Raw genomic sequence first — 27977 nt, 5'->3', positions numbered from 1 at the left:
TACACACATTCACCTGGACCTGTTGACCAGGATCTTACAATCTCGTGCAACTATGAATTTAGCCCTACCATTATAATAACTAACACGGTTTGTTACACTGGTCTGTAAAAGATTAGTTACTTTATGTAAGACTGGGTGTGTATGATGTGTCTGTCAGATGGACTAGTAAGCAATCAATGAAATAATTACACGTAAGTAACATATCCGGTGGCGCTATGGTTGAGTAGTTAAGTGCTTGACTTCAAAACCTGGGGTCCTGGGTTCGAGTCTTGGTGAAGACTGGGATTTTTTAATTTCGGGATTTTTAAGCGGTCGGTCGTTGTGCTCTATAGCTGTTGGCGAACTATAATAATTTTCTCTGAGTGCTGTGCAAACTGCGTTGGTAGCCTAATAATTTAAAGTCGTAGAATAAGCCAATCATAACTGTAATTAATCAACTTTTTACTTGACAGCCAATTAAATTAGTCCACCGATATCTCATCAGTCGAATCTACACCTGTTTATTATTTAAATTTGTTTTGAGGTCAATTAACAAACCTATTAAAGCACATCTTGTTTATTCTTTATTATGATATTGTGTTCAGATATGAGGTGATGAAGACAATACAATATTTTATTTTACAAAAACATTTTCTTTTAGTTTACAATCTACTTCACATTATCTTCCTTACTAACTCTAATATTTTCACATGCATTTAAAGCTTAAATATATATAGATTACAGACATAACTTCAAAAGAGAAGATAAATACGTCCTACGCATTTCATGTTTAAATCTAGTCAGTGGCGTCACTATGGGGAGAGGCGTGGGGTGCAAAGCCGCACCGGGTGGCACCCATCAGGGGGTGACACCCAAGTCGAGAAAATGCACTTTCCCAAAAAAACAACTTTTAAAAATACAAATTTCTACCTCGAATGTTTCTCACATTTTAGAATCAGCATGTACTAAACTTTCTGAATTCAGTTTGATTTGACTAGTAATTTTCCTATTATGAGAAAAATATTACGTTGTACACGCCACGGGAAAGAGATTATGAAGCTCAGAAATGTAGAAAAACGTTTGGCACCCGGGGATCCCCCCCAGACAACTCTGAGTGAGATTAAGGCGCTCCCCCTTAACAAATTATCTGATCAGTTGAGTGGCGAAAGTAACATTTTATTAATGCAAAATGTTGAGAAACACATTGACATAAGCGCTCGCGCGCTATTCGACACATAGGGCTGCAAGCTTTCTCCACAGCTACTTTCTGTAACGGACTTAGGTTAGTTCTTTGAGAGCTAATTTATGCCCAAACTGTTGTTCTCTACAAGCGTACAAGTATTATAAAGTACACTCAACGGAGTAGAAAATTAGTATTTATTTATTGCAAACAATATAATATATAATATATTACATAAGGGTATCATGACACATCATAGCATTACCCCAAATATTCAGTACGCACACATAGCAAGAATAATAATATAACATCTCCTTACTCTAGGCATAATAACCGAAAAACAATCACCAACACCCTACTCAGACAAGGTCAGCTTTCTGACTAGACGGACCACAGGAAACCTTATTGTCCCCCCCCCCCTTTGAAAAACCCCGTGCTAAAAACAATCTACAACTCAACTAATAAAATAAACAAACACACACACACAATTTCACTTTTTACACACCCCTCTCTTGACAATATACAATTGGGGCATTTAAATAGCCCCTCAAAGAACTAACCTAAGTCCGTTACACTTTCCTCTTGAATCGGTGTGACACCATGATTAAACGTTGACGGCATGTTTTTGCGCTCCTCTTTTCGGCTTTCGTGTTAAGGATGACTTAAGTAAACATGTTTCGTCTTGTCTAATTGTCACAGTCTTAGTTGACATTGCATGATCTAAAGTTCACGTCATGTTAAGAGTTTAAAAGGCACGTGGAATTCCTGATGTGGAAGTAGAATGAATAAAGTTGACTTTGAGTTCAGTCAAGTCAAGTCAAGTCAGTAAGGTTTTGCTCCCGGTCCAGGAAGGTTGGACGTTGCTTCCTGGACTGGTGTATATATATGTATATAGGATGAAAGTCGATGGACTAATGATTAATAATATTTGAGAGTTGATTTCATTATGTGCTTATTGAATATTAAGGTATTATTCGTATTTCAATGGATATCTATAGTTGAAGCTCCAGTGTCACTAGTAGTAATTGTTCTTATTGTTACCCGCTGAGATGCGGACGTGATTGATACATTTGATACCTCTGCTATGCGGATAGGATTGTTTATTATTTCTTGACTTGTAGCACTAACAAGGAGTGCAGTGCATTATTATTGTAGTAAAATAAACTTCATGTTTGTCTGCTGAAACGAGCTTCAGTTAGTTTATAATATTCGTCTTGTCACGTGTCTAGAGTACTTCAGGAAGCAAGAACTCAGCATTACACATTGACACTAATGATATACCTCACAAATGTCAATCGACGTTCAGTCGCCTCTTTCCGTAGACGGCGAATGCCTGTGCTGGAAAATATTTCTCTATTGGTAGCATTATCTCGGTATGTTATTCAAATGATCCTTCTCAGACGTCACTGCTCAGTCTTTTTTCAAGGTGGCATTGGGACAATGATTGTTTTGAGTAGGTGGATTTCATCTCCAAGCTAATTGATTTGTTTGTTCAAATTGGCCGTGCTTTTATAAAGATGGCTCCTGCTTTCCAATCCGTGATAACACTGCCTAAATTCGGGTGTAACAAATAAATAATTTAGCTAACCCCCTGAGCCTACCGCACTGGGTGACACCGACCCTAGTGACGCCACTGAATCTAGCCATGCATGTTAATCAATAATATAAACTTTAGCCTACTAAGTAGTTGGTTATCCTGGCTGATACCACACTCTAATTTTTAGTACCCATTAGAGTTTGGTGGACTTAGAGGTATCATAAATATTCTGAATCTCAAAGCCCTTGTCTTTACCAGGTTCAGAAGTCATGTGTTGTAACCTTCAGCCATTAAATCACCTAATTAAAGATGTAGTGAAAGAAGTGTATACTAAAAAAAAATGTATATGGGTTAAATACATTTTGTCGCATCATAACCTCAAAATGAATTTTTTTTTTTTCGACCACATTTTTCACCTGCGGTCACATCATTATTTTTCTTTTTTTTTTATGAAAATTAAACATATTGAACATTTTTGCAGCCTATTACCTATGATATACTATCAATAAACTACATGTGAAAAATTATTAGTCTAAATTATACAGAACTAAAGATTTTGAGATTCTTGTGGACAACATGCACCTAAAAATACATTTTGAGAAAAACGCATTTAAAGTTTTTAAAATGATATAAAATATTTATTGCAACCATAAAAATGAAAAAAAAAAAGGGAATATTTACATAATATAACATAATAGATAATAAAAAAACTATTCATTAAAATGGCCTGATTGATAGGTTGGACCTTCTAGAACCTCTGCTCATGCTCAATTTTTCATTTTTTTTCTCCTGGACACTAATGTGATTGATCTTCTTTTTCTAACAACAAGCTGTAGTTTGACATTTTGCTCTTTCTCACTAAAAGAAATGTTCTTTAGTGTCCAGGGAACGCCTAATATGTCAAAAACTGGTCCATTATTGAAGGCTATAACAGCAAGGTATGTCGCCGTCCTTAGTTTTTAATGTTGCGAATTCTGTTTTGTGGCATCTTTGCCAAATGAGGGAATGAAAAGATTCATTGGCGTTTTGTGTTCCCATTCTTGAACATGTTTTTAACAGATCTGTGTCTGTTATAGGAAATAACAGTTTTCCTATTTCTGATGTGATGGTCTGATTATGTTTTTTTGTATGGCTGTTTTAGTGCCTCTGATCTCTTAAAGTGTGACACCAAGATGTAGTGCCATCAGGACACAACCTGTGGTTATGATCTAGGTCTGAGCTCATCATATGAAAAAATGAGCCCATAACAGCCAGCTTCATTTTTTTGAATGTCAGGAGCATTTTGGCGCAGAACTTTGGAATAGTTATTTGTAATTTTTTCAATTTTTGGCTTTGTAAGCCTATAATTTAGTTCTTTTTTGTTAGACATTTTTAAATTGTTCAAAGCATTAAACATTCTTTTTGAGATGTGGTTAATGCAGTCCTCTTTTAAGATTTCTACATCATATCCTGAGTTGGTAATGGCAGATGAATGTGATTTACTATCGCCATCACACAGCATCATGCCATAAACAAGTTTTCTGATGCCACAGAGTGAGAACAAATTTTGGATGTTGCTGCGGCCTCCATTGCATTTGCTGAGCCACTGAAGTTTTTTTGACACATATGCTTAGAGGCATCAAAATTTAGTTCTGCAGAGTTTGAATCACAAACACAGCAATAATTTGATAGGACTTCGGTGTCGATGACGAGTCCAGTATCAAAATCAATAACTGTGCCAATTCCTGAATGAGATGAGTGGCCCCTTTTATGCCAAGTCCCATCGAAAGAAACTGTAATAACAGGACACCCTGTTGAACTTATTCTATCATCTGTAGTCAGAGGTTGTGAAATGTTTCTTCCATGCACAACAGCAGATGCCCTAATCATACATTCTTAACCAGCTTCAATTATAGCAGTGTTGACTATGTTAGCTAGATTGTTTTAAGTATTTCTGTGCATGCAGGGCATACTCATAAGTCCACAAAACCTATCAAATTTAGAATGCGAGATTCCAGATTCTTTTAATGCATCGACAGCGCGGACATTAATATCCAGATGAACATTATTACTTTTTTTTTAGGTCCAGTCAGGCCACAAATATGTTTCACAATTTAGGCATTTGATTTTAATCAAATGAGCCATGCCTTTTGATTGTGTGATGCACATGGTTAATTTTTTGTCGAAGCAATGTGGACAGCACAACAAGGAGACCATTGTGGTCAATTCCATTGAATTCATCATGACGTATATGAAATCTTCAGGCAGCCTCTTATTGGTGTTATCAGCGTTAGTAATTGCAGTTAGAATTATTTTTCGTTCAGCTGCACTTGCAGGCTGCATTGTTGCTGCTTCAGATCCAGCTGTATCCAAAACAGAGCTGCAAACAAATAAAAAAAATTAGAGGTTCTTTAAAAAAAAATTCAATAGTATGAAAGTACACGTCACATCTATTTATTTACAACATGAACATTATTTTAAATTTTATAATGCATTTTAGGAATCATATATTGTATTAATCATCAAAAGTAAAAAATGTAAAGAGACATGTTACATGTAGATCTATATAACATGGTTCATACAACTTTTGTGAAAATGAATTCCAGACATTTTCCAGACATTTATCTTATGTTTTCCAGACTTACTAACAGTAAAAAGGATGGCTACCTGAGCATGCCATATGTGCTCTGGACTGCTGTATTCGTGATCTTGGGTTCAAACCCTGCCAATAACTAACCCCTGTCGTACTGTGGGAGGTTTGGACTAGGGTGTAATAATAATTTTCAATTATTAAGGAACATACGATACAAGGGGGAAAAAAAGTCACTAATCTTGTAGCACTTAGACTTGGGAAATTTAATAGGCCCTATATAGTTTAATAGGCCTAACTTAGTTGTAAAATCTTATTCTTAATCTCATAACTAGTCCAATAGTTTTATAATTTTTATATAGATATTTAGAGGCTTAAACATTAGACACTAGTTAAAAAGTAAAGACTTATTTAGACTAGCCTAGGTTAGAGGGCCTACCTCTAGTAGGCCTATAATTCTATTGGAGGAGATAATTTTAAATAAAGATCTAGAGATAGATTAACTGTATTGAACTTGAAATTTAATTTGTAGTAGTGGCTTACTTATGTCTAAATTCACAATAGGCCTATGTGAATACTGACTTGTTTTTTTTAACGGGGTAAAAATTTATAATATTGATATCTAGATCTAAATCTATATCATAACCATACTAGATTATAATTATAGATCTATATGCTAAGTATGCTAGATCTAAATCTAGACTTAGATCAAGACTAAATCTAGTAGTAGATCTAGTATTCTAAGTCTTTTTAGTTTTTGAGTTTAGACTCAAGATCTATATTCTACATTGAATAGATTTGGGGAAAAAAAAAAAGGGGGGGGGGGTAATCGTGCATAGATCGAGACTAAATCTAGTTGCAGACCTAGTAATCTAAGTCATTCTTGTGCTCTAGTCTTTTATCTTTTAGTTTAGACTAAGATCTAGATCTATATTCTATGTTGACTAGATATAATATAACTTGTTTTCTTTATTTAACTGGGGAAGGGGGGGGGGGAATCGCGCATAGATCGAGACTAAATTAGGTACTAAATCTAGTAGTAGACCTAGATCTAGTAATCTAATTCGCGCATAGATGAAGACTAAATCTAATTCTAGACCTAGTAATGGAAGTCATTCTAAAGGCCTAGTCTTTTAGTTTAGACTCAAGTGCGCATAGACAGCTGCCAAATAATTAACCTAAAAAACTAGGGGCCTTCGATGGGAAGTTTTACCGATCTTATAGGCATATTCTATGTTGACTAGATATATTATAATATAATTTGTTTTCTTTATTTAATGGGGGGGGGGATATATTTGTTTTCTTTATTTATAAAAAGGGGGGGGGGGGAGTTTCGCCCATGCATAAATAAATCTAGGCCAAAAACTTCCCGACCTTTGGTAGCCTAACTGAAATTTGATCGACCATCTAGATAATATAGAATAACATCTTCTAATCATCATCTTTTTTGAAGTAACGTCTGTATTATATAAGATAAGATAACAGCAGTGAGCAGTCATAATAAACTAGTTACTAGTCTAGGACTAGATCTATTACTAAATCTGATTTAAGTCTACAGTACACCTTCTAGAAATTGGCTGGCATTTCACCAACATGCCGTGGATTGCGCGTGCTTTCACAATAGATAGATCTAGTAGGCCTATTAATGGAAGCCTCTATGCCCAACTAGATCTAGCAGCCTAGCGTTTTACCGGATACGGCGCCTGAGCCTGAGGGCTGAATGACATCAGATTTTATTTTTTTTCAAATTCCAGACTTTTTTCCAGACATTTAACAAAATTGCCTCAAAAAGTAGCAATTTTCCAGACTTTTTTAAGACTGAAATCTGAATTTTGAAATTCCAGACTTTTTCCAGACCGCGTACGAACCTTGAATTATATGTATTAGATCTTAATTTCTTAAAAAAAAAAAAGACCAAGTTGAAGTCCTACAACTACATGATAATGATGATAATCTAGATTTAGAATCTAGATCTAGTCAATCTAGAATATCTAGTCATTCTAGTTCTAATGTGATCTATGTCTCTAATCTATACTAGATCTAAAAAAGGATAGATCTCTATGTAGTATGTTTGCAATCACTTTCATGATATTTATTTAATGTCTAGATCTATATATAGATCTAGATCTAGATTAGATGTGATTCATTGATATGATAAACACGTTGCGTTTGTCGAATTCAAAGATTGATGAAGCAAAGGTTTCATTATCTCATTATTTTATGTGTAAGCACACGCTGGTCTAGTAAATAAAAAAATCTACCTTTGTAATTATGCTTTTTTTCTTTCCAAACATATAACCTTTTGTTGGCATTTCTGAGTTTGAATAATGAATCGAGTGTTGATGTGAAGAAAGCTTTCAAATGTTTACAGAAGAAGGACCGGTTCACGTCATGTGCGCATGCGTGCAAATTTTGTTGTCATACAGTTACCAATGTAGCTTTGATAGTGCGCATGCGTAAATATGGCTTAGTGAGTGTGTATATGAGGATATAGGGAAAAAAAAAGAGGTAGTGACGTATTTTGAAAGTTTATTTTTATAGAATGAGAAACCATGCTCATAATCGGAACTAGAAAAGTAGACCTTTGTATCGATACCATCTGTTAGGGATAAGAGCGTACATTAGCTTATCAACTTTAGCTTACAAAATGTTGATTTTTAACCAAAACATCAAAATTTTGCTTATACATCTACTTTTAAAATACAAAATTGATGTATAAAGCGCAGTTTTTTTTTAGTATTCTGATAGGGAATTCGTTTTCTAGACATTTTAAACTATTAAAATCAATTAATTTTAAAATATCGATATTTTTGACCTAGATCGATGTTTTCTCACTGTGCATCCCCCTTAAATACTCAGAAGTCCGATTTTATAGATCCATCCCCCCCCAAAAAAGCACAAGCCGATTTCAAATAGCCACTACAAATAACAAACAGGTCGATTCAAAACAGAAACTACGAATAATGTTCATATAGAGTCCAAGCAGCGGCTATGAAAAATGCACAAGTCTATTCAATCAGCCACCACCAAAAGAGTAGAAGTTGATTCTAAGTAACCACAAAAAAAAAAAAAAAAACCAACATAGGTCCGATTCAAAACAGTCATTACAAAAAAGTCGATTCCGAAAAAGCAATCACAAAAAAAAAAAAAATGGATTACAAACAACAATTAATTTAAGAAATTTCTTGATTCGAAGACAAGCCTTATTAAGTCCTTAATTAAGATCATTCGGGAAATACCAAAAATAAAATACAAAAGCTTTAAAGCAAGCCTGCAGATTATCACTATAGGTTGTTCCAAGATTTCGAATCTGTCAACAACTGTTCTTACTAAGCATCTAGATTCTAGGAGGTAAAAAGAACCTGTGCAAGAAATTTCTTTTTAATAGGTGCGACAATGTAAGAGATTTCTTGATTTTTGAAGACAAGTCTTATAATCTCCTAATATTTATTTATAGTTGATTTGGGAAATACCAATAATAAAATACAAAGCTTTGATAGCAAGCCTATGGTTTTTTCGCAAATTGTGGTCCCAACGTTTTGATTCTATCGAAACCCGTTCTTAGTAAGCATCTAGGAGGTAAAAGGAACCTGTGTACTAGATTTCACTTGAATAGAAGCGACAGTTTAAGAGATATCTTGATTTTCAGAGACAAGTCTTATAATTTCCTTATTAAGTTGATTTGGGAAATACCAATAATAAAATACAAAGCTTTGATAGCAAGCCTGTGGTTTTTCGCAAATTGTGGTCCCAACGTTTTTATTCTATCGAAACCCGTTCTTAGTAAGCATCTAGGAGGTAAAAGGAACCTGTGTACTAGATTTCACTTGAATAGAAGCGACAGTTTAAGAGATATCTTGATTTTCGGAGACAAGCCTTATAATTTCCTTATTAAGTTTTTTTTGAAATACCAATAATAAAATACAAAGCTTTGATAGCAAGCCTGTGGTTTTTCGCAAATTGTGGTCCCAACGTTTTTATTCTATCGAAACCCGTTCTTAGTAAGCATCTAGGAGGTAAAAGAAACCTGTGTACGAAATTTCACGTAAATAGAAGCGACAGTTTAAGAGATATCTTGATTTTCGAAGACAAGTCTTATAATCTCCTAATATTTATTTATAGTTGATTTGGGAAATACCAATAATAAAATACAAAGCTTTGATAGCAAGCCTGTGGTTTTTCGCAAATTGTGGTCCCAACGTTTTGATTCTATCGAAACCCGTTCTTAGTAAGCATTTAGGAGGTAAAAGGAACCTGTGTACTAAATCTCACTTGAATAGAAGCGACAGTTTAAGAGATATCTTGATTTTCAGAGACAAGCCTTATAATTTCCTTATTAAGTTGATTTGGGAAATACCAATAATAAAATACAAAGCTTTGATAGCAAGCCTGTGGTTTTTCGCAAATTGTGGTCCCAACGTTTTGATTCTATCGAAACCCGTTCTTAATAAGCATCTAGGAGGTAAAAGGAACCTGTGTACTAAATCTCACTTGAATAGAAGCGACAGTTTAAGAGATATCTTGATTTTCGGAGACAAGCCTTATAATTTCCTTTTTAAGTTGTTTTTGAAATACCAATAATAAAATACAAAGCTTTGATAGCAAGCCTGTGGTTTTTCGCAAATTGTGGTCCCAACGTTTTTATTCTATCGAAACCCGTTCTTAGTAAGCATCTAGGAGGTAAAAGAAACCTGTGTACGAAATTTCACGTAAATAGAAGCGACAGTTTAAGAGATATCTTGATTTTCGAAGACAAGTCTTATAATCTCCTAATATTTATTTATAGTTGATTTGGGAAATACCAATAATAAAATACAAAGCTTTGATAGCAAGCCTGTGGTTTTTCGCAAATTGTGGTCCCAACGTTTTGATTCTATCGAAACCCGTTCTTAGTAAGCATCTAGGAGGTAAAAGGAACCTGTGTACTAGATTTCACTTGAATAGAAGCGACAGTTTAAGAGATATCTTGATTTTCGGAGACAAGTCTTATAATTTCCTTATTAAGTTGTTTTGGAAATACCAATAATAAAATACAAAGCTTTGATAGCAAGCCTGTGGTTTTTCGCAAATTGTGGTCCCAACGTTTTGATTCTATCGAAACCCGTTCTTAGTAAGCATCTAGGAGGTAAAAGGAACATGTGTACTAGATTTCACTTGAATAGAAGTGACAGTTTAAGAGATATCTTGATTTTAAATGACAAGCCTTATAATTTCCTTATTAAGTTGATTTGGGAAATACCAATAATAAAATACAAAGCTTTGATAGCAATCCTGTGGTTTTTCCGCAAATTGTGGTCCCAACGTTTTGATTCTATCGAAACCCGTTCTTAATAAGCATCTAGGAGGTAAAAAGGAACCTGTGTACTAGATTTCACTTGAATAGAAGCGACAGTTTAAGAGATATCTTGATTTTCGGAGACAAGCCTTATAATTTCCCTATTAAGTTGATCTGGGAAATACCAATAATAAAATACAAAGCTTTGATAGCAAGCCTGTGGTTTTTCGCAAATTGTGGTCCCAACGTTTTTATTCTATCGAAACCCGTTCTTAGTAAGCATCTAGGAGGTAAAAGAAACCTGTGTACGAAATTTCACTTAAATAGAAGCGACAGTTTAAGAGATATCTTGATTTTCGAAGACAAGTCTTATAATCTCCTAATATTTATTTATAGATCTAGTATCCTATTATTTCCGACATTTGGATTTTTCCGGTATTTGGTTTTTATTCTATCGAAACCCGTTCTTAGTAAGCATCTAGGAGGTAAAAGAAACCTGTGTACGAAATTTCACTTAAATAGAAGCGACAGTTTAAGAGATATCTTGATTTTCGAAGACAAGTCTTATAATCTCCTAATATTTATTTATAGATCTAGTATCCTATTATTTCCGACATTTGGATTTTTCCGGTATTTGGTTTCGCCCTTACCAATATAAACAACCATATTAATATTGGTTTACGTTCCAATGACGACTGCTGATAAAGTTTTCTGTACACTACGTGTGGACTTATTATTCAACTTCTAAATCTAGATCTATATGTAGGCAAAAAAACTTAAAAATAAATAGACCTTGTAGATTTGTAATTCTAGATCTAGAACTTATAAGACCAAGACTTAGCCGGCAGGCTAGGCTGAGAGAGGCCTTATTCCGGGCTATTAAATTAATGTGGCAATTCGATGATCAACTAAACAAATTATCCTTTTTTTAGTCCTTGCCATAACTGATGTCTCTCAATCAAAACTTAGAAATAATTAGAAAAGTAAAGCATATCAAAGCTTGCAATACACATGTGATCTAATTCTAGACTAGATCTATAGATTTATCTAGATTATCAACAGTTTGCTTAAGTTTCAGTGGATCTGATTTCACTACTAGATCTATAAAGTATAACTACTACAAGTTGTAGTACAAGATCTGATCTAGATCTATAGGAAAGGCCCATCAGCGAAATGACATACAAAGCGAACACCTCCCAGTATTTTTTTATCCATTCTTATTTATTTCAAAAGTAACTGCAGAACTAATAAAATGGTGTTACAAAGACATTTTTCTACATTTCCCACATATTCACTTTTGTTTTCCCTCATAAAATAAAGCGTAGCTAAAGGTCAAAGTTGACATGTATGGAAATTTCATTCTCAAAACGTTTCCAGATAAACGAGAATAGGTCCGAACTTAAGGCGATTTGCATATTATGCTTCTAAATTGACGAGGAAATAGTTAGCTAGAATAGCTAAGGCTATTCATTCCGTTGAAAAAAAAATATTATGGGGTGTTTGCTCAAAATGACCTTTTTAACTGAAAACCTATTCAGCGAAACCCCTATTATAAGCTTAAAAAGCCATTAATAATAATTTAGTTACTGATTTAATCTGTTTTTCTTTTTGTCTTATCTATTGTTATTGTTTGTAAACTGAAATATTAAGATAATAGGCCTATTTTTAACCTTAACCCAACGTCTTCGATTTCGAAGATTAAGGATGAGTGCATCACTACGTGTTTCACATGACTACGCCCAGTTGCGAACAGCATATTTTCCTGCATTTTCTTTACGTCTAAAATGTTTGACTCGCAGCTCTCCAACAGTCTCTCAGAGGTCATATGCTGGCAGCTACTTTCCTCTATGCCAGTGAGGGTGAAATGACGCTTCAGTTGATCTTAACAGCGCTTATACAGGATACGGGGGGGGGGGGGGGACCTCTGTTTTGCCCTCCTCCTTTTTTTTTAACTGTCTGGTTAACCTCTTGTTACTAATTAATGAGATTAATATTTGTATAAATGTTTAAAAGAAGTGCAGGGTTACCCCACCATTCTGAGATTAGGTTTTCAGATCTCCAAGAGTTTTCCAGGAGAAAATATTCGATTTCAGGATCGGAAAAAACGCGAACTATATATTTAGTAATAAATATAAGAGTTACCATATAATATACATTTATAAAATTACAAGTTCACTCCTGAGCCTTTAGTCTCCATGCCCGAAACCCAAGCTGTTGTAGATCTGTCTCCATACATCATCAATCCATCGCATTCGGGATCTGCCTTTGGGTCAATCAGCGTGTGTGTGTGGGGGGGATTGAGTTGATGTTGATTAAGTGCACTGAACATAAGTTCTTAAAAAAAATAGTTGCAGTAACGAGAGTTTATGAAATGGAGAGTAGTACGACGTGGAGTAGCCTGTAGGAAGGTGGCGTGATAGAATTTTGTAGTTTCTTTATTTCTTTTAAGAAAAAAAATTGATCGCAAGTTTCGTAGGCTATATAGACATCAGTTCCAAGCAGAGAAAGGAGATGTGGAGCATGAGAAAGTGAAAACAAATTTAGGCTTTATGCGACAAGGAGGACAATAGTTATAATGCTTCATGGAAGAAGTTAGATGATAGAACTAACTGAAGCATAATTTCCTATATTTTAACATGCTATTTTTAACGGCCTTCGCTCATTATGACTCCCGCGACAATTGCTTTCGCTGATTAGGTTCGACCCCTACTGCAAGTTGACTTCAATTATAAATTTAATAGCTGATATGGAAAAAAGAGTCAAATTTAATTTTATCACCCAATAGCTGAGGAGTCCGCAGATGTTTTCATTTTTTTAATAAGTTAAACTATTGCAGAGTTATAAATTCTAAACTAAAAACTGGCACAAAAACATTCATCACATTTTATATTTTTCAGATGAAGATGCATAGCAGGCTTCATTATATTGCTTTTGGAACAGAGCCACATACAGATTAATAAAACCAGCTCTTTTGAGTAACAGGAAGGACTTGAAAACTACATATTAAAAAAACAAGCAGCAAAGAAGAAAATTTAAGGCAAGTTGTTTTTCTAAATATTTTGATTTATTATTTAAAATGAACTTCATTGTTTCTTTTGTTGTATGCATAATACAGAACAGGCAAATTATGAAAATAATCTTGACTAGAATCTTTCAATCAAGATTAGATTTAGATTTAACTTTTTAGAACTGATTTCCACAAGGGATGGGAATGGGCAGGGTTTAAACCCGGAACCATTGGTAAGTCTGAACAGTCCATCACACAAAATGCATGACCAGGCAGACATCTTGATTTGAATTACTAACTAAGATAGGCCTACTTTATAAAAAAAACAACTAGTTCTTGGCGTCCATTGTTATTCAAACAGTTACATAGTTACAAGAATTGATCTTGAAATAAAATGTTGTTTTTTTTAATAAACAAGTTAACTTTAAAGACCTTACGATCTATAAGGCAGATGATGTAAAGGTCACCTCTGTTTCTGTGGACCACGGTTAACGAGGATGTCTTGGCCAGCACAATGAACAACCACCTTACTTTTCCCCAACTAATGTCAAATACCAATTAAACCTGGTTGGACTCAGAGGTATCCCAAAATTCAAAATACCAGTCTTTAACGAGATTCGAACCTGGTACTGCAGGTTTCACTAAGGGCCTCTTTTGAATGAATAGATCTACAATTTTCATACTAATAGATAAGATAATAATAATTAATATACAAACAATACTTCAATTCATTTCTTTTATTTCCACAAATAAATGAATGCATATTATGATTTGAATAAATATATCTATATATTAAATTATATAAATATTTCTCATTGGATAGCTTGGATATAATACAGGTACAAAAAAAAATACACTGTCTCACATTTACACATATTTATATATAATTTAATTTAACTACTATAATTATGAATGTACACAAATTATTTTTTTTAACACACATTATTTCAAATATTCTAGGTAAACCAGCCTATGTATTAGCTGATATGTTTAAAATTCATCCCACAACTGCATCTAAGACAGGGGTGGGCAAATTACGGCCCGGGGGCCGGATGTGGCCCAGCGGAATGTTTTATGCGGCCTGCTGACACCTACAGCAGACATGCCTATAGTCCCGCATTATGCGGAAACGGCCCGCAAAATCATCAAAAAAGCTCACATGTTCCGCCGTTCCGCATTCACGATTTTTTGTTCCGCCAAGTCTGAATTCCGACACTAAAAAAAAATTGCCATTTTATCATTATTTATTAATAGTGCGAATTGAAAATACTGAGTGCAAAATAAAATATATATAGGTCTGTGTTTATTGTTTACATTTCATCTACTTCCGGACCCGGTGTGTCCTAAATTTACGAAGAAATGGTTGAAGACTAGATCTACATCTAGATCTAGTTCTAGACATAGATCTCTAGATCTACTGATCTAGTAGTCTAGGTCTAGATATTAGAATTAGATCTATTCTTAGAATCTAGTAAGTGCTAATTAGCCAAATATTATATTCGAATCCCTTTCTTTTCACGACAATGGCTCTACTACAGTACTCTACATCTACTAGATCTAGATTAGATCTAGATATCTATCATCATAATCTAGAATCTAGATTCTAGATTGAGATTCTAGACTCTAGACAATCTAGTCTTAGTCTTAGTCTAGACTAGGCTACTAGATAGGTCTAGGTCACTAGACATCTAGAATCTAGACTAGATTTAGATTAGAATGAATAGATTTATATAGATCTAATCTAGTCTAGATTGTTTTTTAGATTTTAGATGATTTGATAGATGTATTAGATCAAATAGATCTGACTATTCTAATTCTAACACTAACTTCTTGAACTGGTTTCTAAGTAATCTAAGAAACTTTCAAAAGGATTTAAAAAAAGATCTAGACCTAAATTAATTAATTAACTTGACTTAGACTTAGACACAGTAAGTCTAAGGCCTAAATAAGGCTATTAGATCTACTTTTCTTATTACATAGTCTAAATTAGTTTCTAGATCTAGAAGTAGGGCTAGCACTAGATAACTAGATCTAGAAGTAGACTCTAGATCTATCTAGAAATAGACTTAGAAGATGATAGATCTCTAGATTCTAGATTTCTATGTATCATTATGTAAATTTAGTTCTTAATAAGTCTATTATAGACTATAGATTTAGACATAAATATTTAGATCTCTAATATAATTATCATAATCTGTGTTGTGTTCTTAGACATAGAGGACTTATTAGATATAGATCTAGACTAGTACTAGTAGACTCTTAAATTATTTTAGATCTAGAACTATATACAAGATCTAGTGTGACTAGAGTAGAGCCCTAGAATTATAAAAGGATAGATAATCAAGTAGATCTAGAATAATCTAGACTAGATTTCACTAGATCTAGTCAATAGATTTAGACCTAGTAGTAACAAATAAAAATTGTTTGTTTTTTTAGTTTTTGTTCTTTAGGAGGGTTTTTGGGCCAAAGTCTTGTTCGGGTCTCTTGATTTAGAATGCACCATTGAAGGACATGGTCAGCATTCTCTGGTGATGGGCAAGTTTCTCTAGTCCCGACATTTAACTTCCAGAACATATATTGTCTCATTCAGTGAACAAGCCTTTTCCTTTGTGGAAACTAAACAAGCATTACTACTGGTCGATTTTGACTGAATGTAATTTGACAGCAGTCACAAGGATAGAAACTAGTAAGCTAGTTCCACAGTTCCGGAACATCATGCACGAGTGTAAAAAGTAAAATACTGCACATTAAGTACAACTGTATATTTGTCAGGATATTTTAATGTAAAATGACAACTGCAATTTGAAAAAAAAAATCGTAAAATTGGTTTAAATAATTGCTAACTCTTGTTGTAATTCCTTAACGTGAAGTGTGGGAAAAAAAAGAAACGTGAATATAATACAGTGTAAATATGAATTAAAAGACATTCTACACAGTTAGCTTAGAGTGTCTCTATAAGTTGTATATAAATATGCGGCCCGCCATTCCCAATTTTTAAAATAATGCGGCCCTCGATACAAAAAGGTTGCCCACCCCTGATCTAAGATATTCATGTACTGTTTTGGATGTTATGTATGTCGACATATCCAATTTGATTTTCTGGCCCAATAAGGAGAGTCTCAGGCCCAAAAAATTTATTTGTACTTATGACAGGAAGATGACAGTAATAAATGACTGTTTTGAAATTTTCATTGAGAGACCTAGTAGCGTTAAAGCACAGGCACAAACCTATTCTTCCTATTAGCACAACACAGTAAAATATCTGATTGGAACTCATTACTTTCAATAAATGAATTAAAAATATTTATACTAAGCTTTATAGTTTCTTTGGATTTAATAGCCTTTAAATTTTTATTTTTAGAAGTGATGTTGTTCACAAGAGAATCAAATTTAACTTTTTGTTTTTTAATGAGGTGATGTCAATCTCAGAAACCTTAGTTGGCAAAACTTTTTTAAGCTCTGATGGATTTATCCAGTAAGATAACAAGCCTGTAACTGTCTTACTCTCTTTTAGCCTGGTGTTGGCTTCCAGCATAAATAAAGTGTCTGCCACATTTCTTCTTCTTCTTCATCGTACTCATTGTTATGTTGGAGTGTTCATATGACTAGACCAGTACATGAGATGAACTGCGCAGTGGTTTCCAAATCAGGGAGCTCTTCATATAGTTTTCTTTCTATTGGGGTGATTTGGGGCCAATGTCTTATATGGGCCTCTTGGTAGAGAGAGCAGTTTTGGAGTATGTGGTCTGCATTTTCTGGTGATATTCCACATGGGCAGATTTCATTGGTTCCAATTTTGAGCTTCCGGAACATGTGTTGTCGCATTCTGTTGTGTCCGGTCCTGAGTCGAAAGATTAGACGTTGGTCTTGTCGGGATAGCTTATAGTAAGCGTCATCTTTCTTGTGATTTGGATGGGAGCTCGTCCATTTCTCATTTATTTTATCTACAATTAATTTCTTCATTTCTTCTGGATAGAGTGCAGAGTTTACTTGTGAGTTTGTTCTCCCACTCTTGGCGAGTGTGTCAGCCTTCTCATTTCCTGCTAGTTGTATGTGAGCTGGTATCCATTGAATAACAGTTTTTTTGCTGTTGTTGTTGAGCTTTGTAAGTGCTGTTCTGAGGTTTTTAATATGAGGGGAATCAGAGTTTTGCAAGCTTTGGAGGGTTGTTTTCGCGTCTGTTAGAAAGACAATCTGACTGTGAGGGAAACTTGGATGATTTGCTAACATGGTAGCAGCTAGTGCTAGTGCTTCCCTTTCTGCTCTGTGACTGTCAGAGAGCTCTCCAGTTGCAATGGATTTTTCTAGTTTTCCTCCATCTGGCCATTCGATAAGTATTCCAGCTCCTCCATTTGTGGTGGCTTTATGGGATGAGCCATCCGTGTAAACTCTGATCCACTGATTGCTAGGGTAATTGGTATGTAGAAAACAGTTCACTATTTCCTTGAGCTCTGTTGGTCTGTAATCAGATTTTCTTTTTATGTTTTCATTATGGTCCCTTATAGTAGGAAGAGGGCTTTCGTCCCAGGGTGGAGATTCATTATAGTGTATCGAAAATTCCAGAGTAATTTTTTCAAGTTGGTGTTTCTTTTTTAGGTTTAGAGATTCCTGTATGAAATTGGTCCTTTTGAGACGGTTTTTTGTGCCAGTTTTGAGAATTTTTGTTCTGAGTGGGTGCCTCTCCAAGGTTTCCAATTTAGTGAATTGGGAAAGGATTTTTATTTCTCTACTTTCATCCAGAGAGATCAGGGCAGCGGTTTCCTCCATAGCTCTTATGGGTGTTGTTTTGATTGCTCCTGTCATTATCCTTTGACCAATATTTTGAACCTTGTCTATTTTTCTTAGGTTGGTTTGGGCTGCTGAGCCCCATGCTGTGGCACCATACAGTTCTTACATAACTGGTATAGATCTTTTTCAGGATGTTGTGATTAGCTCCCCAAACTGTGCCAGCTAATTTTTTCAAGAGGGATAGTCTCTGGATGCCTTTACTCTGTGTTTTATCTATTTGGTTTTTCCAGGTTAGTCTCGGGTCATAGGTGACTCCAAGATAAGTAGGGCTGTCATTTTTTTCTAAAGCTTCCAAATCTAATGTTAATTTTATTGTTTGTTGTTTTGTTGACAGTGAGAATATGGTATATGTGGTCTTTTTTGTGTTGATGGACATGCCCCAGTCTTTGGACCAATTATTGAGTTTATCAAGAGCATCTTGTAATCGAAATTTTGATGTTCCTACATATTCTTCTGTGCTAATTATGGCAAGGTCATCTGCATACATGCTGCTTTTAACTTTTCTTGGTAGGTTTTGATTTAGATCGTTTATGAATATTAGGAAAAGTGTTGGGGATAGGACTCCTCCTTGAGGGACGCCATTTTTTATACCCACTGTGTGGCTTCTTTGTCCTTGCATGCAAACTAAGGCTTTTCTATTATTTAGGTATTCCTTTATCCAGTTGTACATTCTTTGGGATATGTGATGCTGGATTAGCTTGAGCAAGAGACCTTGTTCTCAGACTTTGTCAAATGCTTTTTCTAAGTCAACCCACACAATTGTTGTTGGTTTCTTTTCTCGAAAGCCGTCTTCTATTTCTTGTGTGATGAAGGCAATTTGATCTTCTGTTGATCTGCCTTTTCTAAAGCCAGCCTGGGCTTCAGTGAGTAGGTTATTTGACTCAAGGATCCATGTCTGCCACCTGAGTGCAGGACTCACCAAGTCCAACTATACAAGAACAGTGGGCTGATAGAATAATACCATCTTGACTTATTACTATCCAGGGCTCCAGTACATGCTAACCACTGAGAGTGAAGACCTATTAAAAAGAAAAAAAAATTATTTAAAATACCTGTACATATCAAGACATTGGTCTCATACACATGTAAATACCTTTGAATATCAAGATATTAACTATAATATAACAATATTTATTACTTACCTTTTGCTAGTGGTTTAAAAGCCATAACATCTTGAACCCAACCATCTAGGAACTGGTTGTAAGCTGCTAAACTCTTGTAAGCCTGTAGACATTTTCAAAAGTAAAAATAGCAATAACATTTTAATAATAGATGTAGAACTCTTGTAATATAAAGAATTGGTTGGACTTCGAAGCATCCTAAAAATATAGAAATTCAAAACCCTAGTCTACACCAAAAATTCAATTGAGACTAGTGAAGTGCTTCAGCCGCAACAGCCAAAAGGTTTGGGCTAAGGTGTAATTAGCTTCAAATCTTAAAGAGCATTTGAAAGTTGTAAAAGAAACACAGATCTAGGACCATTAGATTTATCAACAAGTTACTAGTCTTGATGAGCCTAGTCCTAAAATAAACTTTAAAAAGTCTTCAGCCCTAGACTTAGATCTAAACTGGATAGTAAAGTTTTCTTTGGTTTAGATGCTAGATCTGATCTATATAATACTAGTATCTAATAATAAGTAACTATTATCTGTAACTATAGTCCAAATATATCTTGTGCAGAGATGTGTTTAATGAGCGCCTAAAGGCAGCACTGAAAACCTCCCAGATACCCCTCCCCTCCGGTCCACCAATGAGATTGGACCATAGCGCTCTGAGCATGCTATAAGCATGAAAGTAGTGCTACATAAAAGCTAAATTTATTTATCTTATCAAGTGACCTAGAAGTGAAGACTAGATCTAGCTAAATCTATTAGATAAAAATTAAGTTTCATATGCTTAAAATATGCAGCAACAGAGAGATGTAGATTTTAGATGTTATCTAGATTTTCTAGATCTATTCTATAGAGTCTAGATGAGATCTAGAATGACCTACTAAGCCTAACCATTATGTAGGCTAGACTCTAGATCTAGTCACACTCTAATCTAAGACATTATCCAGATTTTGTATATAATATATCTATGATCTATGTAGCCATAGATCTAGATCTAGAATACTAGACCTTGAAGGCTTGAGTAGAGAGTAGATCTCTATCACAATCTATGTAGGCCTACATGATATGTTACAACAATGTTGATCAAGCTCTAGACCAGTGTTTCTCAAACTTTTTTGTCTGCCGGCACAGTAAACAGATGTTTTATAATAAAAAGAAAAAAAGATTTTACCTGTTTTTCAGTATTATGTTTAATGTGAATGTTGTGTCTGTTTTTTAGAGCAAATGCGATCTAATCGAGGCTCCAAAGTCGACAAACAAACTCGCATTTCATCGTCTATTGTAAGAAGTCTCTCTCTTTTCTTAGATTTGATTTCAGTCAGTGCTGAAAATCCAAACTCACAAAACCATAAAGATGTAAATGGAAGAATTATTTTGATTGCTTTTAAATTGATTACAGGATATAACTTGTTGATTGAAATCCAAAACACATCCAAGCTTTCTCGGAAAACTTGACTTATTAGGGATGTTGAGGTGGTATTAATTTTACAAAATGTTGATTCTATATTTTTTGAGTTAGGTAAGGTAATTTCTTCTGTTCCTGCAATTATGTCTGGTTTCTCACATTCTAATAAAACTTCTAAGTCTGCTGTTTTGTTCCTAATGCTTTGAAAATTTATTACTAAGGTTTTAAGGTATTTTGGTATTACTTCTTTAGTAGGTTTTTTTAGTGAGGCTGTTGTGTTAATTTTAGTAGATTTAGGTTTAACAGGAGTGGATCTGGCTAGTGGTTGGTGAGTTTGGTTTGAGATGGTGTTTAGGATGTTGTATGGGTTAGAAGTGTCTGCATCAAAGGAATCAAACAGTCCTGATGTAAACTGTTCGGTTCGGTTCGGAAACCAAGGGCTTTACTGTTCAGCCATTGGGCCTCCTGTTTATTTTCAAACTGATGTTTAATGTTTTTTCAATTTTGTGTTTCACAGGGGATTTATTTTATTGTGAAGGTGATCTTTTCTCCCCCTCCCTTTGGCTAAAAAAAAAGTGAGCGACCAAATCTCCAGGTGCAATCAAGATATACCATATTGGAGATGACTCAAATCAGACTTAATGTTGGATATTGGTGCCTAAACGGTTTTAATATTAATCCCATATTATTATTATTTACAAGCACATTTCAGTTTGAACATTTGTCCAATGGCTACTTTTTTATACATTCTATAAGTTGCAGATATTACATTTTGGATTAAAAACAAATCACAATTGTGAGTGGTCAAACTGTAATGTACCAGGTCATGGAGTCTCACATAATCTCAACAGATAATGCCTCAGGCCTGGCAATACACTTATCAATCTGAAATAGATGAAGGAAACAGAGGCGATGGAAACGAGGTAATCCTTTTTTTTTTCCATTTACAAATATATTCTGTTATCAGATGTAAGGCTTGCTAAGAATACATCATATGGTCTATTTCTAGGGGTGCACCGGATAGTACTTTTTTATATTTGGCCGGAGCTGAATATTGCCGAATAGTAAAATATGATATTCGTCCAAATCTGGATACCTACATGTCTTGTAAATACCTTGTGTTGATGAAAATTTTGCAAAACTGTTAAATAACATACCTATATTTTTTTTTTCCTTGTATATACCATATTGTTTTAAACTCTTGTTACTGGTTAGGGTTAGGGCCCTAACCCAACCCTGCCTAATTAACTAATCTGTGTAGCATGAGTGTCTGTGTATGTGCGACCAACTGTAGAGGGTGTGTGTGGGAGGGTCAATGAAAATATGTAACTAGTTACTAAAGTAAATTTTTCAAAGGTAAAATCTGGCTTGTATAGTGGGTAGATGTATGTATTCATGAATTTCAGACCAACAGCTGATCATCAGACTTTAAATTTAAAGTCCAAAGACCGCTTCTGGTTCTGGTTTCAAGGGATTTATACCGATAATAGGTGTTAGTTAATAGTTGGAATCTGAAGCGTTAGTTGGAATCTGAAGCGTTGTAGATCAATATTTATTGTTTTAGATTAATCCATTTGATGTAAATGATATTAGGTTAACAGCGGGAGCATCAATAATACCTATTTATAGCTTGAACCTTAGATGGTGCCGAAACATAGTTTTAATTGTAGTCTTTAGGCCTATTATTGAGATCTGTTTAGATCTACAGTTGTATAGGTCTAAGAGCTTTAGGAAAACCAAATATAGAAGAAAAAAAAACTCTTCCACACCCTCCCTACCAAAAAAAACCATAAATAGACTGTATGTTTGACTGATTGTAACAACCTGGTCAGATAGATGTAGTGGGCTTACACATATAGTCCTAGTGTAGTTTGTATTGTTGATGGTGTTGACCATCACACGTTTTTTTTACCTTGGGCATATGCAACAGTGTTGAGTGGTCGTCAGGCAAAAGGATTGGCCTGGTCAATCAAGCATGTAGACTTAGTATACTCGCACACTAATTACAGGGGTTAAGTGTTTCTTAACACTCCAGTATATGTTTGTTATTTCTTTGCTAGATATAATTGCGTGCCGTAGATCAATTTCTTTTATGTGATTTTAAAATTTACTGTAAGCTTTTCCATTATAAAATAAGTCAATAGAATTAAACAATGAAATGAAATTTCTTCACATGCACATCTTTGTTTTATTTTATTGTGCAAAGAACCTATGCCTATGTAAAAAAACACATCTTCCTTAATTATTTCTGATTTTATTGTGGTTTCTGTAACTGTAACAAAATGGCACGGTAATAAGCCTATAGGTGTTAGGAAAATTAGATCAACCGTAATATTTATTTACAGTGTAGTATGCTTCCTTAGCACATTGTGTTTTTCCATTCTGGCTTAAAAATGGTCAATCTCTATCAGTAAATTGAGTGAAATAAAATATAGGGGTGTTTAAAGATAGGCCTGGTCATGTCTTTTACGCCAATATACACAAATCTGAGACTTGTACTTTTTTCTACAAAATAATTAATTACTGGATAACTGGGCTATGCTTTGAGTTTGTTCTGTGTAGCAAAAGGTCACTCATTTAGTTATTCCAGCTAACTAATTGAGATTTATATCCAAGTAACTAGGCACACAGGAAGAGGTGTGGCCACTAGTACAGTCACATGATTGAGATTTTTCTACAAATAAGCAAACTTAATGTCCAGTTACCCGTGTAGAGGTGTGGCTCCCTAATTAAGATTTACTACCAAGTAAACAAACTCAGTTCCCCCGTGTGCCCCTTTCCATCGTATCTGACTTGTGGTCACCTGTCAATCATTGAACTCAATGTGATGGAGTAAAATAAAAGGGAGTGGGAGTTTTTCATCTCTACCCCTGAAGATATACCTGGTTACCCGTATAGAGGTGTGGCTTGAAGTCCACCCCCCTACTAATGATTTACTACCAAGTAAACAAACTCTCTCGTAAGGTGTGACCTCTAGAGAGTGTCAATATGCTGGCATTAAACCTACATCCATCGTATTTGAATTGTTGTCACCTGTCTATCAATAGACTCAATGTGATGGACTAAACAAATAAAGAGAGGGGTGGGAGTTGTTCATTTCTACATCTGGAGATATACCCGCACAGCATGACGTAGTCAAGGGATATAACATCTTAACATGTTAACTAACCTCCTCAAAGGTCAAGACAAAATGAAATTGCATACCATTTGTTGCTCTATATGTAAAACACATATGTAATGTACAGTTTCATTTTTATTTATATTAACACACCTTGTCTTTATAATATTTGATGTTTGGTACATATTCATGTAGGCCGGAGCGACTATCCGGTGCACCCCTATAGGCTATGTATTACATTGCTATGAATTCAAAAAGAGGGTCTTTTACTTTGTGAAAGGTGAAAGGCTTTGTAATAGACTATAACAACAAGAGTCTCAATTAACACATTGAATTTTTTTAGTCTTCCATTCGTCTCCTTTACTCCAGCATCTTGTTATGAGTCTGACCCACTTTTACACACAGTCCTGACTTACACACTTTCTTTGCTGTTCACTCAACCATTTACAATGAAGATCAACTGGTCATTTCTTACACAGGCACACACACTGCACTACCAGCCACTCAAAACACATTCACTTACTATCACAGGTTTTTCTATGACCTTTCGCTTGTAGGCCTTCATTCAATTCTTTTTCTTGATTTTTCTATTGATTTTCATGTGAGCGAAGAGCTTTACCCTCTTTTAATACTCAAGGTAGCTTACACATATGATGTGCTAAATTATAGAATGTAATTCTTATATTAAGGACTGCATCTTAATTTCTAGGCACCTCTTCTCTTTGTCTTGTATAGATAAGTCTAATCAGAGGTAACACTATAATAAGGAAATAACACACAGGGTGTAAGGCCAAAAATATTAAGGCAGTTAACGCTGAGGAACAATGTCCAACAAGAAGTTTAATACGTAATGAAGGGAACTGTTGAATGTTGTATTATCTAAACATCTACTACTTCAGAAACTAAAGCCGACCTGACTCAGGAGCTGCAAAAAAGTCTTCTATTAACCTTTTGCTCTACTTCCTAAATCTAGTCCTGGATAAAACACATATGAACTGTGTAAAAGTATATCTAGATTTATCCTTGACTATCAGATGTGTTATTTGTTTGCTAGACAACTCAACCCTATTATACACAAGGAAAAACACCTGGCAGTCTTTTCATCATTTAAAGCAAATAATCGACTAGACTAGAATCACTAGACCTATCTGACCAATAGACCAATACAACACACATTTATGGTCTACTGTCCAACTTTTAGTGTTCTAGCCTGTTTATTTTAGGGCAGAGAGGGAGGGGTGTAGATGAAAGTGTTACTTTTTTTTTCTAGGGTTGATTACCCAGATGCTCTGAGCAGATAACTGTAAATGTGTAAGTCAAGAAATCTAGATCTCAGTACTGCAGACTATAGAATCTATTATATAGGCCAACGCTTCCGAACCATCTGTCAAATGTTTAACTATCTGTTTTAAGTTACTATAAAAAAGATAAACATCTAAGTTCTCCTATTATAAACAAATTATAGTTTGGCACTAATTAATTAATTAAAACCACCAATTATTGTTCTAAAACACTTCAGCTTCCCACTGTAAATTAACAAAAGTAAGCAGAGCATGAGATGTAAACACAACCATGTGATGTAAACATAACCATGTGACTCAGAAGAAATTTGGAACAACCCCATTTGCCATCACTGTTCTAGATCAACAAATATTAGATTATAATTTAATCTAAATTTTATACTAATTACTAAATCTAGTAAATTTTAGGATCTAATCATTCTATCATTAATTTAGATCTAGTCATCTAGACTAGCGTCACGATTACGCTAGATGTCTAGATCTGGAAAATCTACTCTAGATTTAGACTTTACATAGTGACAGAGTAGAGGATACTAAAAATTGATAAAGATTTTTAGAATCTAGGTAAGATCTAAAATTATAAGAAGATCCAATACTATAAGAACTACTCTGAATTTAGATCTTAACTTGGTCAGAGTCTCTATATTCTATCATGGAGACTATCTAATTTAGTCTAGTAGTAGTAATCTAGATTAGTTTCTAGCTGTATTCTGTGTTTAATATATACTTTATAGACTTTTTTAGATGGTAGAGATATTTAGTATATTATTATGGAATGTATACACACTTCTGGTTAGTGTGATTCCAGCCCCCACCTCATTGTGGTTACCCTGGGGTGGTCAAGAAGAACTGTTTTTTTTTTTTTGGTTGTGGTTTCATGGCCACGACCAATGTAAAATAGCCACGCAGCTCTGTCCCAGCTTGTTGGAAATATGGCAAGCTTAGTAGCCACTGTACCTGACTCACCAGGTTCGGAATGAAGGCAAAAAGCTGGAGGTCAATATGCTAGCTGAAGAAGACTTGAACAAGTGAGCCCAGCCAATTTCAACATTATAATACCATTGCACTGAAGGACTGCACAAAACAGGAAGAGTTGAAGATCACCTTATCAAACAAGTTCCAGCTCCTAGAAGAGGAGACAGTAGAACAGACATGTCAGAAACTGAAAAAAAAAAAACCAGTAACCTTCACATGCCAAGAAGTACTGGGTCTCAAGTCATACACCCACAAGGAGTGGAGTTCAGCAGAAACTCTTCAGAAGATCAAGGAAAGAAGAGAGAAGAAAGCAGGCATGAACAACAGTAAAACAAGAGCAGCAAAAGGAAAAGCACAAAAAAGAATAAGCTGAAATAGATAGGAGTATCAAGCATAGCATCAGAACAGACAGGCAAAAATACATTGAAGCACTAGCAAAAGAAACAGCTCTTCAGAACAGTACCAAAGAACTGTAACCAGTCATCAAAAATATATCTGGAAAATTTGCCATGTCAGAGAGGCCAGTAAAGGACAAAAATGGTGACTTGATAACAGACGAAGAGGGACAAAAGAAGAGACTGGTCGATCATTTCCAAGAGCTTCTTTACAGACCTACTCCTGTCAACCCACCAAAGATACCGCCAGCTGTAAGAGACCTATCAAGTGCAGTGCACCCACTAAAGAAAAGTAAAGTAAAGTTCCCCTTTCAGACCTTGTGGTCTATAGGGCAGATGATGTAAATGTCATCTGTTTCTGTGGCCTACGGTTAACAAGGGTGTCATGTGTCCAGCACAACGACCAACCGCCTTTACATTTCCCTAACTAATGTCTGTCAGGTACCCATTAGAGCTGGGTGGACTCAGAGGCGCCCGAGGATCCCGAAATTAAAAATCCCAGTCTTCACCAGGATTCGAACCCCAGTCCCCAGTTTGGAATCCAAGCACTTTACCGCTCAGCCACCGCGCCTCCACCCACTAAAGAGCTGACTATTTATTTGAAGAAGTAGTTGATAACAACACAAACCATATTCATCTATTGGAATCTGCAATAGAAAAATTTGATGTAAGATTCAAGCATATATTGTATTTGTCCTCACTGTCATGAGCTCTTTTGCAGAGTAGTATTGTCTCTATTCAATCACACTGAAGAAATCTAATTAGAATATATCTTTCTTGAGTTTAATTTCTTCAAACTTGATTCAATCAAATAAGCTATCCAACAATACAAAAATTAACATGACTCACTTTTATGAAATAGCTGGCTATCTTACAATATTGTCAAATAACTGAAGTACATAAACTACTAGTCGAATAATGACCACAGAACAATGACTCATCTAGGAAGCTTCGTGTTGCCTGGCCTTTCTTGCTACATAATTCTTAGTCTTCTACCTATTCCTGACTACTCATGCATGTTTACCTAAACATCTCTTCAAGGTCATCTAAAAGAATGACCTATTTACCTAGTCGTTCACTCACACACTCCACTTTTAGCCCACTTGACTAGTTAACTTATTCTTGGAATTAAGGCACTTAACATTATTTCCTGTACCATGACAAATAAAAATTGTTTTCTTCCTACTTTCACAATTGTAAAAAAAACTTTGTCACCATTTTCTGATGCTTGAACTTTAGAATGCAGGGCTCATTGTATTCTTTCACTTGAATCAACTATGTTATTCTTAATTAGGAGAGAAAGTCTAAATTGCACTTTTTTTTTCTTAAGTTCATT

The 27977-nt window shown here is 34.9% G+C and overlaps 1 protein-coding gene across 7 annotated transcripts in view; it reads left to right on the top strand.

Annotated features, from left to right (window-relative positions):
* LOC106078136 (uncharacterized) overlaps positions 1 to 27977 on the top strand; it is a 41168-nt gene continuing 13191 nt past the window's right edge. The window contains exons 1-3 of one of the 7 annotated variants that reach the window (XR_008779280.1): positions 1 to 87; positions 13438 to 15018; positions 21609 to 21775. Coding sequence is in view for 5 of the 7 variants with exons in the window: in XM_056037571.1 (XP_055893546.1) it covers positions 21707 to 21775 (69 nt within the window). In the remaining 2 variants the exon portion in view is untranslated. Of the gene's footprint in view, positions 192 to 2075; positions 2127 to 11173; positions 11303 to 13437; positions 15019 to 21608; positions 21776 to 27977 lie in introns of those variants that run through there. The other 6 variants (XM_056037571.1, XM_056037575.1, XM_056037572.1 and 3 more) reach the window with 6 other exon arrangements.

This window comes from Biomphalaria glabrata, chromosome 8 (genome assembly GCF_947242115.1).
Source record: "Biomphalaria glabrata chromosome 8, xgBioGlab47.1, whole genome shotgun sequence".
NCBI lineage: Eukaryota > Metazoa > Mollusca > Gastropoda > Planorbidae > Biomphalaria > Biomphalaria glabrata.
The sequence above is the reverse complement of the archived record's forward strand: the minus strand, read 5'-3'. Positions and strand labels throughout refer to the sequence as shown.